Source organism: Nothobranchius furzeri, chromosome 7 (assembly GCF_043380555.1).
Source record: "Nothobranchius furzeri strain GRZ-AD chromosome 7, NfurGRZ-RIMD1, whole genome shotgun sequence".
NCBI lineage: Eukaryota > Metazoa > Chordata > Actinopteri > Cyprinodontiformes > Nothobranchiidae > Nothobranchius > Nothobranchius furzeri.
In genome coordinates, this window is record NC_091747.1 from 55,363,460 (window position 1) to 55,380,070 (window position 16,611).

Consider the following 16,611-nt stretch of genomic DNA (forward strand, 5'->3'; position numbering starts at 1 on the left):
TACAAAGTTAACGCGTTACTGATTGTGACAGTAGACCTCATCACATTCCACATCTTTGTTAAACTCTTTGCTACAAATATATGTAAACAGATTATTACAGAAACAACACCATTTGCGTTGTTTCAGACAACACGTTCTTCAGAGGTTTTTAAAATACAACCCAATGTATGACACACAATGGGATATTTGTAGATTTTACATCACTTTAACAACAGGGAATAAAAGATAGACACTTGTCAGGTTGATCAAAACCACCCCGAAGATAAGTTCTTAATAAACATTTAACTGTTACATTCTGCAAAGCCCATATCCAACGACACTTTGCGGTTTTCTAAAATGTAATAATTTTTCAGGCCATGGTTAATCCAAGAACTGCAGAAGGGTTTCTTTGCCCAGTTATTTTTCACACCATTTGCACTCATTAAAGGCTCATTTTTAACCTCTGATCACAAAGTAAACTAGTTGCTTTGCAACAAATACCTTTATCACCCAGATATATAGTTCTGTCTACTGTAATATTATATCATGTAAAACAGCAACAAGAACTTTCCACAAGTTCACAAACCACACAAAAAAATGTTGGAAGACATAACAAATGACTTTCCCTGACATGTCTGCCCTAATTTTTAAAATGCTGATTGGTACATTTTGTTTGGAGAACACAGTAGGGTAGGAGTTTGCCCTGTAACAGGTGAGTTGCCAGTTGAAAATGTTAGTCGTTTTGTCTTTGAGCTTGGCATTCTACCCTCTTTGGCTCTTGGTTAAGGTCAAAGGGACCGATGATGCCAATTGTGCGACAGCCTTGCTTCGATGGCTAAATTTTGGTGTGAAGTGCTTTTGAGTGGCTGACTTGGAAAAGCTTTATCCCAAAAAAAATAAATAAATAAAAAATATATATATATAATGGTTGTCTACCAACAAGAGCCATTCGAAGATGGCACTGTTTTGCATTGCACTAATTTACATAATCGTGGGGACATTTGTCCTTAAAAGGGAAAGAAACCCCGTTGTCTTTTGCTCTGACCTTAACCCGAACAACAAAGGTCCTTATATGTATCTGGACTAAAACAAAGTACCAGCTAGCCTGGCAAGCCAGACTAAATAAATGTATTTTTTAGTCTGGCAACGCTCCATTGACGGCTCTCGGTTGTGGGGCAGGTTCTACCGTTGTCTTTCAAATGATCTCCACATTCCACTGGAGAATGAATGTGACATACTCTTGTTTCGCTCTGTTGCATCATCCCACCCACCAGGCATATAGAGTGCCCTGATTGGCCTACAAAGCGGATAAAGCTCTGTAATTTGTTCACTAAGCAGACAGAGCACTATGATTGGCCCACCATTATGGACCAATCATAGCTCTTTATGTGTTTGAAACCCCTCTAGAGAGCTGTGATTGGCCAGCCAGAATGCTGTTGGGGCTGCAGAGGTTCCAGTGGAGCGTTGCTAGACCAAACTTTGCAAAGCAAGAATTTGGTCTAGTTCACTAGGTTAAGTACCAGCAGCAAACTCCATAAATGTTAGGAAAAAGCAATGTCCCCTAATGCTACTTTTTTTCTTCTTCATCCTTTAGAGCAAAACAACGTAAACATTTGTCATTCTTCAATTGTAATCTGATTACCAGATTTGATCTGTTCAATTGTTTCTGGTCACTGTTGGCTGATTCAACTTTTCGTGACGTTTTGTTTTTAACAGATGACAGATCTGGACAATAGACAAACATGGCACTGCTGTGCCGTGAAAATAACTGACAGTTCATCACATTCTGAATACTGATTCACATTCCTGCCACAAAACACATGCAAAACCAAGGTATAAGCGCAGGCTGTGGTCTCTATATTTAAGTGTACAACTAGTGATCCAAAACCAACAGAGGCCCACACAGCCTGTTCTCCAGCTTTATGTCTGTTTAAAGCTGTCCAGAGAGATAGTACAGATCAGGGATTCCCAAAGTGTGGTGCGCGCACCCCCGGGGGTGCGCGAGCTGCCGCTAGGGGGTGCGCGAGATGAAAAGTGTAATGGCTGCGGAGCTCAGAGAAGTCTGTCAGGTGTCACCATTAGCGTAGCCAGAAAACTCATTTGTGGGTGGGCCAAAGAAAAAGTAAGTGGGCCCAATAAATGTAATTGAAAACAAGTATATTTTACTTGTGTGTGTGTGTGTGTGTGTGTGTGTGTGTGTGTCCTCCACATGTGCCCTAACCTCATAATAACAATGCGCCGAGCTTCAGCACTCTGGCCTGCGCACGCCGATATGTTCCATATTTTATCATTTTTAACGGTGTTGGAGAAATCTGAAGGTGGTGAGTCATTCTGGCAGATTGTAATTAACACCTGTCTCATGCAGGTGTTCTGACATTGTAAACCTCACACGCGCTGAAGATCTGAAGTTTAGAGTGCGTCTGTCGGAGGTCAGACGCGTTCCGCAACCACGGCTCACGGGTGCACAAGTGAGCACATCTGGGCTGGGCAGAAGTCATTTTACAACATTGGTTTAAATAGCACCATTAACGAGACACAGTGACTTAAACGCTGCAAGTTGTGAAGCGCGTTCCATCCGCGAGACGCATCACCAAGCGGAAAGTGAATGCGTCAAGCATAAACCAAGCTTCGTGGAGCTGTGCCGCGCGCGCGCGCACACACACACACACACAGATTCAATAAGTGCACGCTGCGCAAACTCCGGCGCGCCAGACTGATACCGTCAGACTGAAGGCAGAAATGAGCTCTGCCTCCTCTGTGATAAAAACTTTTAAGAGGTTTTATAACAACATTTTTCATTCCAGGTCAAATTAAGATATTAGCTTCTATTTTGGGATGATGTATTAAAGTCGGTCCGCTCCAGCCAGTGACTCCGAACCTGCCATCTCGAACCTGCAGCATTTGTTATTCCAGTCCGCGTGGCAGCGGATCGCAGATTCAGCCACACCATAAAACAGCAATAAGTCGGTCTGAGGCAAAAGTGAGCCTCATGGCTAAAGCTTTTTCCTTTTCCCCTATAGACATTTGATTACGCACCAGTAGGTGGCCAGTTCAGGTTTACGCAGAGCAGAAGGAAGGAGAGCGCTCTGGCCGCACAGATTAAACGTTCCTACTTTAAGAAAACTGTTAAATTTCATTGTTTATGTGCTACCTGGGCACTCTAAATATTTATTTAAAATTAAATCAAAGGAAATTGTAATGGTATCGAATGCTTATTAGTTACTATTTAAAAAATGAAAGTGATGGGGAAAAAGGTCGATCATATTTTTTTAACCCTGTTTGTTTAGCTTGACGTCTGATATCTATATCTATCTATCTATCTATCTATCTATCTATCTATCTATCTATCTATCTATCTATCTATCTATCTATCTATCTATCTATCTATCTATCTATCTATCTATCTATCTATCTATCTATATATAGCCATGCCGTGATGTGTGTGTGTGTGTGTGTGTGTGTGTGTGTGGGGGGGGGGGGGGTGCGTCGACATGGTCGGGACATAGAAGGGGGTGCGCGGCTAAATAAGTTTGGGAACCACTGGTACAGATCATTAACACAGCTGTTTACATCCCACCAGACGCTACTATTGGAATGGATCTCTTGTGTAACACTGCAGGAAAAAACAGAACTCTGTCCTTGAAAGATTTGGATTTATTGCTGAAGACTTGAACAAGCAAACCTCATATTTGTATTTTCCAAAGTGCCTGGAAACAAAATCAACCATATCTCTATTCAATATTGTACTCAACTATTTCAGTCAGGTTAGTCAGACCAAGTTTCTTTACACCAGCCCACGGTGCACAGACTGTAGAAATGAATGTCCACGGCAGAATGGTCTATTTTGTTCTACATTGGTTCAATGATAAGTAACAGACATTAGTTGCATAGCTTCTACATTAGTGGCCGGAATTCCTCTACAGGAGTTTTGGTAAATTTCTGGGAGGGAGAAAAGTGACCAGGAGATATGATGGGTTGGTCTTCTCAGCCGTTGTGTCTCCATTCAAAATGAGCCCTTTTGGGACTAAGACATCAGCATATCGCAACTACTTTGAAGCTCAGAGATTCTAACGGGCCTTTCTGAGTACATACCTTAGTTCAGGTACTCCGTTGGTTCTGGACATTACCTGGAAAATAGCTCTTTCAGACTGGACTGGTGGAATAAAGACATGCGCATGCCGCAAAGGTCCAGTAGAACTTCTCAGATGTTCCAGTAGTGAAAACGCGCCTAAAGTTTCATTATTAATAACCAAAGAAGGTTCAATGTGCTTTTGTAGACAAGTCAAACACGACTTGAGAATCTCTAATGAGTTAAGAAACAGTCAGAGTCAGCTGTAGCTCAGGAGGTAGAGCGGGCTCTCTGTTAATCAGAAGGTTACAGGTTCGATCCCAGCTCCCACCAGAGAATGCTGCTGTTGTGTCCTTGGGCAAGACACTTAACTTGCCTTGCCTGCTGGTGGTGGTTGGAGGGACCCCGGTGGTGCCAGTGTTTGGCAGTCTTTGCCTCTGTCAGTGTGCTCCAAGGCCGCTGTGGCTACATCGTAGCTCATCCCCACCAGTGGGTGAATGACTGATTGTGTTGTAAAGTGCCTTGGGGGGTTGTAGAACCCTAAGAAGGTGCTATTTGTCCTCTCTGAAGCAGTAGACTCACATTATATAACTAGCTATAAGGTCAAACTACCTGAAACTCAATTCAAGCACTCCACAAGTAGTGCTGATTCTAGATACAGATGTTTGGAAACATGCTTTTTAGCTCTTAGTGACCAACCTGAATTGAAATACTGCAAAAACAAAATTTCCAGACTGTAGAAAGCTCAAAGCAAATCTTACTTTCAACTACATGACCCTTCATGGAACGGGTAAGAATGTCAAATTTGTTGACATTTTCTGCCGGTTGACCTTTCCAGGACCAAAAACATCAAACCAGCTCTCAAAAAGACTTAGTAGATACTTAACTTCCATAGGATTCTCTGTAGAAGCAAGAAGTATTCCACTGATAAACGTGTACCACTCTTCCTTTGAGGCTGTAATGGTTCACTGCACCACTGTGTGGTACATAGCTGTACGGGAGCAGACAGATCCTGAGGATCTTTACAGCGGTATAGCGAGCCACTGCTGCTTTCTGCTTGCTGAAGGCCTAGAACAACTCCATTTGCTTCAGCAGGGAACAAAACATCCAGGACACCTCCCACCCGAGTTCTCAGCTGTTTGACCCGCTGCCCTCAGGCAGATGTTCCACTCCATTAAAGGTAGAACAAGCAGACTATGAGTCAATTTCTTACCCGGAGCACAAACATTACTGAACTCCAACCTGCATCGATCCAAGCAGCTCATAACAGTTCTGCTGAATTATGCAGCTTAATATTGTATTATTACACTTTTACATGAATCATAGCTATATAAGCATAATGTTCTATAAATTACCGCAAAGACACTGCATTGAATCTCTTCTTTTTCTAGATAGGATTTCATCTTTAACTGAGCACAATATTTTAAGAGCTCTATGAACCGTTCTCACAATCTTGTCCATACAAAGAATGGATAAAGGATAAAGAAATGTATCCTCAGTCTTCATTAGTGTCTGCAAGAGTGGTCCATCACTAAATTAAACAAATAAGCTGTGTTCATGATCTAAAGCATGCAGAAAATGGTCCGGAAGCAGACTGCAGGGCCAGGCATGTCCTCTCCACTTTATTAAGTTCAAAAGGGACCGAGCACTCTAAAGTTGCAAGTGTGGTATTCTGGCCACAGAGGACTATTGGGGGGTCAGAGTGACATTTAAACATACTGGCTCAAGAAAATTATTTAAAGAAAAGTAGCACAGTATCCCTTTAACTATAAGTCATCTTACACACCATTTGCCCTGAAACTGTTTGGAAAGTACACCAATCAACACTCCTGCTTACCACTAAGTATTGATCAGCAAACCTGAAAATGTATTTGTCAATTTGTGTTTGAATCAAATTCTAGATTTTTTTCCTTTTACGGTCTGCTTGCAAACAAATGAATTTGGTAAATGACTGAAAACTATTTTCCTTGTTCTGGAGTTTGCTGAATAAAAGTTTATTTTACCTCAACATATATTAATCTTAGTTGTTTTAAAAAGACTATACTAATTTGATTCGAGCAATATAGATTTTAGCAAAAGTGGTAAATTAAACACCAAGAACATACATTATTTTTAAAGTAGTTTTGATTTCTTGTATTTGGAAACTAGACAGAAGTGGTATTTTTCTACCAGGCAGCTTTTCTCCTTTTCTAGAGCAGGTTTTGTTCTTCTGCCAGTCCTGTCCAACGCAGCTGAAACTGTGTTGAAGTAGTTTGTTTGAGTCGCTGCCAAACAGAAAGGTTACAAACTGACTTACCATTGTTTGGCATCCGCATCGCAGTTGCAGTCGTATTTGGGATCGGTGCAGTTTCGCTCGATGCCACAGGCACATTTCTGGATGCCAGGCCCCGAGCCTCCCCAGTAGAAATGCTTCTCGCTGCCTCTTCCAACCCACCATGTGTACGGGGTCCCATCTGAAAAGCAAACAAACGTAAGCAAACCTGTGAGCTCATTTTGAAGATCAGCATCTGCTAATGTCTGGCTGACAACCACTTTACCTATTACACCCCTTAAAGAAGTTTAAAGGGAAACTAGGTAGCTTTGGCTTGCCTTTAGCACCCCCTAGTGTCAGTTTAGAAGAACTAAAAGCAAAACTTATCTTCTCATTTGTATTTTTTACAATTTAATTTGTCAGCTGAAACGTCTCCCCAGCCTTCCTTAGTGTTTACAGGAGCGATTCATCACAAAATTAAACAAATCAGCTGTGCTCATGATCTACATCATGCAGAAAACATAATGGAAGCAGACTGCATCACCAGGTATGTCAGCTCCATTTTGAGTCAAACAGACTGGAACGGCAGTCTGAAGTTGCAAATGCACAAACTGGCTCTCGAAAATGATTAAAAAATATCAAAAAGTTGCATAGTATCCCTTTAAAACACGTGACAAAAACGTAGACTTTACTGAAAACAGAATATATTTGTTTTATGTTCAAACTCAATTCCTCTACATGCTGGTTTATGTGTGTTCTTGTGTGAGTTTTAATAAATGGATAAAAGGTGAAGAAAGCTGCCCTTCAATAAGAAATGTAATATTGTTTTCTTTGTCTTGAATAATGTATTCTAGCACGGCACGGCAACCACACAGAGAGATAACAGTAAACATATTGGTGGCTGGCAATATATCACAGTCACAGAGAATGAAACAATATTATGCTTCCCAATTTATTCCTATAAAATAAACCGCATTGTCAATATCAATTTGTCAAATTCTATCAGAGCCAATGAAATCTCTCGAGATGCTGTTTTTCAGGACAGGATGAAGCAGACTCTTGATAAAGCACAAGTGAATCGAGAGGATTGGCGTATTTTATTATCAGATTGTACAAAGCAAAACTTCTGTAAGATGCCACAAAAGTGTGTGTGTGCTGTATATTGTGAGTTAAAGTGTGTGTTTGACCTCAGAAATGACCCATGATTGTATTTTTGTCATAAAGTGAATTAGATTTGTCTCTTTTCAGCCATCCCATCATCTGCAGGACTAAAAGCTTTGCTTCCAGGGACATCAAGATGCTCTTACTTTTTGTATTCATGCTGTTGCTTTTTAGTGTATTTACTATGGTTTAATTGTAATTACATGCCAGATATGATTGTGGTAAAATATTAAAATGCAAAAAGACAATGAGCTCATTTAAAGCTGCAATCTGGAGTTTTCCCTCTTTCAGGATTTATGTATGATTTTTTTAGAGATCGGTAAAAATGATCCAGCAGGCAAACTCCACCTGCCAAAAGTTGCAGTACCCCTCTCATCCACTAGGGGCTGGCTCCAGAAAGAAGCAAGCTCCCATTGACTCCCATGTTAAAAATGCCAACTTGACAGCAGAAATAGACAAGTTTACAGCCTCGTTCAAAAAATATTTCAAGTTCTGTCAAGTCTAGTAGGGACATGTTGCAGGTTCGATCCTGGCTCAGACTAGAAAATGCTGCAGTTGTGTCCTTGGGCAAGACACTAAACCCGCCTTGCCTGCTTGAGGTGGTCAGAGGGGCTGGTTGCACCAGTGTTTGGCAGGCCTTGCCTCTGTCAGTGCGCCCCAGGGCAGCTGTGGCTACATCATAGCTCATCATCATAGCTCCATTAAAATACAGGCTGTTTACCAATTGTACCATCGCTCAACCGCAGTTTTCTTTCTAAAAACGCCTGCCCACCTCTGTAAGCTTTGGTTAGCTCATAGCTACATTGTCTCTGTTTGTTGGGTGTCAGTCATCTGCTCCCACCCTCACAGCTCTGCTCTCAGCTCCATTTGTGTATTTCCCGGGTGTGACAAGACGCATGACATGACAAGTTTGGCGATGGTAGGATTCGCCCATTAGGCTTCAGTTCAACTCTTCAGAAACGTATGGGTGATGGCACAGTCGGTTTGTCCATTATGCCTTACCCTGTACTCTGATATAATGTATTAAATTTGTCCACTGTTTTTGCTAAGCCCATCCCCCCATCCTGTAGAGCCCCATGCAATTTGAATTGAGCGTCACTCAGCATTAGCCAATTGTAGATGTCAATCACAGGGCGCGCGCACGTTTGCAGAAGTTTCTAGACTGATTCAGAGTTGGCGATATGTCTTATGGACAAGAATGTCTTTAAAATACCTTGAGAGAGAATGATACTGAGAAAAAGGAGTTTTAGATCTGTTTTCTGGCTAGAAGTGTGCTTTAACGAATGAGAGACGTTGCTTCTAGCCATAATCCCAGAAGTAGGGAGACACTTAAGGTGCTGTACATTTGTTTGGTCTCTAGATGGTGGTCTCTGACCAAAAAACTTGGGATTTTTTGCTTCTAAGAATCAGGCTTTCAGTTTATTAATCTTCTATATCATTTTAATAAACCAGATTGTTTAATGTTTGCTTTACATTAAACCAATCAGACTCATTAGAATCATTGCCTTGGTTGATAAATAAGAATGTGCAATGAAAATAAATTATAATGCATAATTTCTTCATAGTAGCAGAGCAAAAGCTTTAAAACTGTACTTAATAGAGCACTTTGAAATAGTAAGAGGCTAAATTTAAAATCGCATATTGAAGTCTGCAGGGGTCTTAAACATGCTGTAGCTCCTCCCTCCACATTCACCACTAAAAGGTTTTCGAGGTTCTGGTTGTTTTAGGTTAAAACACCTTGTTCAAGTTTTGAATGGCTTGGCTTGCCTGTTTGGATTCCCCTGTGATTCTCCAAATTGAGAGTGCGCAGACTGCGGTCTTCTCCAGGTAAAACACAATCTACTGAGAAGTACTTCACAACATCCCCCTTTAAAAAAGGGATCATCTCAAAGAAAAGACTAACTTACCCATTCTTACAAGTGTATATTGGCTTTTTCAGGCTTTACGGACTATATGCTGCATTACGCATAGGCTGCCTCATGAATGATGGCGTAATCCACAGAGACAGCCTTTCAGAGCATCTGCAGTGGCTTGCCTTGGCATTTGATTTACTAAGGCACAGTGCCCCCCATGCAACTGTGAAGAAATGTGTGGTGGGACAGGCGGAAGGTTCCGGATGTTGCACACCACCTGGGCTAGGGCAAAACATAGAAAAGATGCACATAATGCTGGGGAAAAGGTGCTTGCCCTGTGCAGATCTCTCTGTGTTGCCATCAGAACAAAAGACTCAGAGGAGCTCTGCCAAAAGACAGTGCTTGGACATGGATTTTGCAGAAAGTGTTCTTCTGCTCAGCTGTATGGGGAGAACTGATCAGTGGCCCAGGGATAAGTGCCAAGAGCTAGATTGGCACATCTGTGGGGCATTACTAATCAGTCTCCTTTTCTCATTACAAGCAGTGATGCTGCTGAGGCTGGAGACACCAAAACACCAGCCGCACTAAAAGTTACCGCCATATGGTGACCACCTTCTATGAACTGTTCTAATTTCTAGTGTCTAATGCCAAGTTCTTGTTGAGAAACTGGAAGCATGCTGCATGCACTAGTGTTGATCATTTGCCTTCTTCTGCCAAATAAATATGTCTAAGACTGCCAACTTTATTGTCCATTTGTGTGAAGAAAATCCATGGCAACAACAGAGTTACTCGCTAAATTCACACGGTTTGAAATGGCTCCTATGTGTTGTGGAGCTGGGTAGAAGTATAAAACCTGGCCTTTCACTTTGTGAGCATTTTAGGCACTTCAGGAGAAAATAACAAAAGTAAGCACACTAATGCAAACATGAGAGCATGACCATTCTCCTAACTTGTTTTTCTGAGGGGGAAGAAGAGATGAGGAGATGGGAGGAGAAGCGCTACAGGAATAACAGCAGGGCATCAGGTGGAATGGGAACTACACACTGTGCCAGTTGAAGTCTCTTGAGCGATTTTGGTTCATTCTGCCAAAACAAACAACTCATGAGTGGTGAGTAAAAAAAGAAAAGATGAGAGTCAAGGGGGGAAAAAGATGAGGGCCCAACAGCATGGATGGATGAAGATGCGAGGAAAAAGAGATCGAATCACTCTGGCAGGGAGTTCAGACAAGGATCGACAAGGAGAGGGCAAAGCCGAGATGCTGCAGTGGGTGGGTGTATTCTGGTGGTTATTATAAGGTGTGTGTGTGTGTGTGTGTGTGTGTGTGTGTGTGTGTGTGTGTACTTGTTAAACTATCCTATTTAGGACCAAAACTGTCTTATTCACTAATCTTCTGAAGACAGATTGACCGTATTAGGACCAAAACCCGGTCCTAATACGGTGGACCCCCTGCTTTAGGCGTAGGAGTGAGGTTAAGTGGTAAGATGTACATTAAGTTTTACAGTTAGGGTTCAGGAATACACGGGTTAGGGTTGAGGTTAGGCATAAATGTGGTTACTAACATGAATGGAAGTCAATACAAAGTCCTAATATGGATAGAAACATTTACTTTTGTGTGTGTGTGTGTGTGTGTGTGTGTGTGTGTGTGTGTGTGTGTGTGTGTGTGTGTGTGTGTGTGTGTGTGTGTGTGTGTGTGTGTGTGTGTGTTATGTAGATTTAAAATCCAGAAACACAGTAATCACTGGTTCGGTGTTTAGAGAGAATCTGTCTAATGCAACAGAACTATACATCACATAAATGAGCAGCGATTTGGTAATGGAGGAAAATACATGAAAGGAAAACAGATTTTTTTAAAATAAAAAGGAGTAAAAAACATCCACAGATACAATTTAAATGTTTTGCCCACCGTCTGAACTCCGATGCTTACTTCTGTGATCTTCTCACACTGATAATTGCTGAAGTGGTTTGTTTATCTGATCTTCTGATCGTGTTTGTCCCATCTTTATAGTCCTAACGCTCTACATCCATCTTCACCCTCTCTTTCCTTTTTCATTGCCAAATCCCCCCACATGCATAATGTCATAGGAGAGGAAAAAGCAGCCGTGACAGATTGATAAGGCCTGTGGTTGTGTTCCTCCTCTGTCTTCAGGGACAGCCACACAGCAGTACTTGTTGTGATCTATTTGTTACTTAAGCAATACACAAACCACGCGCACACTCCCCACCCACAGCCACGTTCACCTATTTATCTCTGCTCTCTTATCTGGGAGGGTAATGTTTACATCTTCATCATGTCTGCTCTGTTTCTTTTCCAGGTAAGACTCTACCAAGTAAAGACAGATAGAGCAGCAGAAGGGAAGATGCATAGAGGAACAGATGCAGGAGGACAGGGATGACAAGAATAATGACAGGAAGGAAAACAGAGACAGCAATGTGAAGGAAAAATAAAAGATTTTGTTGTTTGAGTGATAAGGGGCTTCTCAGAAACAGCCATTTTTCATGGAGCAATCTGATCCAAAACGGTACGCTTTGCCTGATAACTGAAAAAAATGTTCTTGTCACATTAAATTTCTATCTTTGGTCTGACATCACCTTCACTTTAACGTATTTCTAGGATTTAATTTCTCCTTAGCAAGTGCTTGAAAGTAACACTGAGCTTCCAAACAGCTTGAAATTCACCCAAAGCTGATTGCTGCTGGCATTCCTGCTATATTGGACTCATTTGGTAGAAAACCTTTATTAGGAATAAAACCAAAAGTTCCTTCTTGGAGACAGAAAAACAAAGATGGCCGGATATAAATAATGAATGAACAGAGCAGCGTGTTTGTGATTTCATGTTAGACTGTGGTTAGATGTAGTTCTTCCATTTTTATTGCTATTTACCATATCTTTTTTTCACTGTCACTTTGCTTCCTGTTTTATTTTGTAGGATCAGTTCTGTTTTCCTGTTCCTTTGTCCCAGCTGGTCTAGATTTTTAATTGCACATCTGCTCCTTATGTTCATCTGTGTTTATAAAGCCCGGATTTCATAAGAAGCTCTTGTTGCCATGGCCTCTGCACAGCTGTGGCTTTTTAACCCATTATATGGTTCGGCCTGCAAAGAATATTGTCATGGTCTGCATCCTGCGTCTCCCTCATGAGTCTCCTTGTGTTCTCCATCCCTCTCTAGGTTTCCCTTATGTGTCTCCTTGTGTTCCTCATGTGTCTTCTTGTCTGCATCCCTCCTCATGTGCCTCCTTGTGTTCCCCAGGCCACTCCAGGTTTTTTCCCCTTAGGTGTTCCCCTCAGGTTTCAGCGTCCCTGTGTGTCCCCAACCCCCTCCAGGCTCTCTAGGTTTCCCGTACGTTTTTCCTTAGACACCTTTTATAATTAGTCTTCTGTTAAGTGTTTTATCTAATCTGTTTTCTCCCTCTAGTTCATTTTGCTCCCTTCCCTATTTTTAGGTCTGTTTCCTCCCCTGCTCCGTTGTGCTCCTCATCTGTTTATTGGTCTCACCTGTGCACAATTCCCTAATCACCCAGCCCTTGTGTATATAACCCTGTCTGCATCTCATTGTGGTTGGTGGTCCATTGTTCGTGTCAGCGTGGTCTCGCCCCCTCTCTAGGTATTAGGAATTTCCCTAGGTCTCTTGTGTTTTTGGATATTCCCAGGTTTGATTCTTGGATTTTTTGTTTTTGGCCTCCAGCCCTTTTGGATTTACCCCAAAATAAAGGATTTTTTTTTACATTTTCACTACTCCTGCCTTGTGTCATCCTGGGTCTGCATCTTGGGGAGAGGGTGCTCGCTGCAGAACCACAAAGGCGGAGCTGCACCATAAGGTGGAGCTGCACCAGGGTCAGCCCCGCCCATTCACGCAAACTCAGCCTAGCCCACTGACTTCCGTTTTTGTTTTCCAACTTCATCGCAAACTAACCTGACCCACATGAATTATGGCTGTTACTACTTTACAAATGTTAATGCTATGTTCTATGCTCCAATTAAACAAGATAAATATAACTTGCTACATGACAAAGCCTGAATACATCTTGAAATGAAACGATTTCTTTTAGCAGATATCTGCCCACAGCCGCTCTAACAATAATGTGGTGCAACAGCATGGGTGATTGTCATATGTCCTCTGGTAGTCCAGTGGTAAGATCATCTGAAGCAAATTTTGCTTCCCCCTCAGCAGATGCTGGTTCGATTCTCGGTGAGGTCGGCATCAATCTATTTAGCCAGCTGAAACATTGAATTCGTTTATATTTTAGTTGTAATGTTTATTTTCAGCAAAATATTTATGTCTCTAAAAGTTCTTTGAATTTGGTCGTTCCTAAACAGCATTTTAGTTGAAACTCTGCTCACAAATGGACTCACAATGGCTAAATAAACGAATAAATAAATAAACACATTAGTCATTATATTGTAAACGGTATACCAGTAAATTGTTGTAAACAGTACTGGCAAGTGTAGCTAGAAATTAAGAAAAGGAGTTGTAATCTACCTAAGATTTCTGCCACTGGGAGTCGAACCTGCGCAAAACTGCATGCAAACCTGCCTCCATAGCCTCTACCCCACCACATCTGATATGAAGTAAGTGGCGTTACATGTAATTGTCCTATCTAGTGTGTCTTTGGAGATGGGATGTATGGTTTATTGGCGGTGTCTCAGTAGAAGTCATTTCAGAAATAATTTGTCAGAAAATTCACAGAATATCCAGATTTGAGAACCAAGACCAGACCCACTTCAGGGGAGGAGACCAAATTGAAGCTGAGATGGGAGGAAAATGCATGAATGAGGCCAAAAATGGCTTTGGCGTGTTTCTTATGAGGAAATGACAATATAACATGATAAAAAGTTCCAAAAGTTAGATTTTTAATTATATGGAACCTTTACAAAAACTGTTCAGTTAACTTCTCACCTCCGTCCTCAATCTTGTATTTTTTAGCTATAAAACCCTCTTTGGTTCCAGAATGCTATCGAGTCTGACAACTGGAAGGAATTGTACTGACTCTGATGGAATGGACGGGGCTGACTCTGGAATGGGCGGGGCTGACCCTGGTGCAGCTCCACCTTCTGGTGCAGCTCCACCTTTGTGGTTCTGCAGCGAGCACCACTTGATCTTGGGTCCTAACCTCCCCCCAACTCACATTGTGGCAAATATAAGACATGATAAAATTCTAATAGGCTACATGTAAAAGGTGCTTCTAAATTACAGGTTTATTTGGATATCTGTGCCATATGACAGGAATCAAAGTTTAAAATAATGCTCAATATTTGATGCAATTATTTTGCCACTGTTTCTAAATCTTTAGACAGGTTAAAGTTTAAAATATGCAGCATTTAAGCTTAAGTCTCCATCAACAGCAGACTATAGAACTTTTTTTGTATTCAGAAGTCAACTCCAGTAGGAAATTCTAGTAATTTTACCAAGATGATCAGTTAACATATAAAATAATGTTTTAATAAACTGTGCACAAATGAGGTAAGTATTTGGAATTTGCTTCAGTCAGACTAAAGTTTAGCTCAGTCTTATAAGATGTGAACTTTGTTTTTCTGAAAATAAACAATCAGAAAGCTTCATTAAGTAAAAAATGAAACAATTTTGAGGCAATAAAGCAAGTTTCCTTTATTAAATTATTTTTAAAAATAAAATCATCGGGTCAATTCTAATCATTTTATTTATCACCATTTAAAGTTTTTAGTTCTCTTAACTAAAACTCTCTCATTTAGCGGGACTTAAAGTTCATTTCATCCAAACTATTAAGGTAACTTTAAAATCATAATCAACATAAAATCATAGACTTTCTTAGCTTCTGTTGTCATGGCTTTTGTTACAGCAGCTGATCAGCACCATGGATAGCGCCTCTTCCTGCTCCCCAATATCAGCACCACGGACAGCGCCACCTCCTGCTCCCCAACATCAACACAGAGTAACGCCTCGTCCTGCTCTTTAATATCAGCACCATGGACAGCGCCACCTCCTGCTCCCCAACATCAACACACAGGAACAGCGCCAAATTTCCCCAATCCGATTCAAATCTTGGTTGATCGGAACTCCCGAATCTCTGTTTACATGCACACTAGCTGAAATGATCCGATCATGCCGTGAGGTTATATGCACCAATTATTCAATCAGATTAAATAGGTTGCGCATGCACAGAGTTGTCTTTCCCGGAATGAAAAAAAATTGTAAAACGTCATGAAACAAAATTAAAAATGTAACAACAGGAAAAAGTAAACAAATCTTCCTGCTTTCCTGATTCATTTAATAATTTTAATGATTTTATTTTGCTCATAGAAGTTAAGTTTTCTTCAGTAAATAACTGCAGTTTTATGCCCTTGTCTCTACCTTTTGATCAGCTGCTCCGCGAGTTTGAAGTGATGGCTGGGCGCAGCACTGCATGGGGTGGGGGGTGGGGAGGGGGTCAATCAGCTAAATCTTTTGAGAAAAATGGTTCAAACTAAATAACAGGAGACGTTCAGGAAGTCTGGAAGCCAGTGTTCATCCTGTGTTAATAAACAAACTGCATCTCATGTCATCTGCGTTAATGTGTTTTTTACACAGATGGTCACCCAAAATATTTAACTGGGGATGTTTTTCTACTTAACATCAGCCTCCTTAAACTCAAGCCAGGTCTGAGTAACTGATGTTACCCTGTCTTCTTTACAAGCATGTCTCCATCCACCTGCTGCAGAAACAGCTGCTGCGTTCACAGAAACGGGGATCCATGCTGCAAATCCCGTAATGAAGCTGTGTGTTTCCAGCACAGACTTGGACATGTTTGTCGAACGATTTGTGCAATAATCCGATTTTAACTTCCACAAAATGCAAGTTCTAGATTAGATAGTACTGAAACAAGGACTCTTGCCATCAAATTGAAAAGGCGTCGCTCGTTAATTAGGCCATCATTTTTTCAGTCAGGCAGTCTAAATGATGACGGGGAGGCTAGCTAGCTGTTGCACATATGTGCAGTGGACATTATTTTACTCCATCAATCCGAATGGATGTGTACATGCACGTCAATCGGAATGAGGATCGGACAAAACCACCTCTCTCAATCGGATTGAAATTTCATTCCGATCGGGCCGAATCGGATCAGAACATTCTGATTGACATGTTTACACACAGAATTTTTGATCTTATTGGGCGTTCAGTCCGATTAAATGTGCGCATGTAAACGTGGCTACCGTGTCCTTGGGCAAGACACTTAACCCCCCTTGCTTGCTGGTGGTGTTCGGAGGGACCGGTAGCACCAGTGCTCAGCAGCACTAACCCTATCCTCTGTCAGTGCGCCCCAGGGCAGCTGTGGCTAAATCGTAGC

The 16,611-nt window shown here is 41.4% G+C and overlaps 1 protein-coding gene across 4 annotated transcripts in view; it reads right to left on the reverse strand.

The window, feature by feature from the left end:
• cntnap2a (contactin associated protein 2a) overlaps nucleotides 1-16,611 on the reverse strand; it is a 528,260-nt gene that overhangs the window by 102,640 nt on the left and 409,009 nt on the right. For all 4 annotated transcript variants that reach the window (XM_070553228.1, XM_070553226.1, XM_070553227.1 and 1 more), the window contains exon 16: nucleotides 6,345-6,501. In XM_070553228.1, coding sequence (XP_070409329.1) covers nucleotides 6,345-6,501 — 157 coding nt within the window. The remainder of the gene's footprint in view (nucleotides 1-6,344; nucleotides 6,502-16,611) is intronic.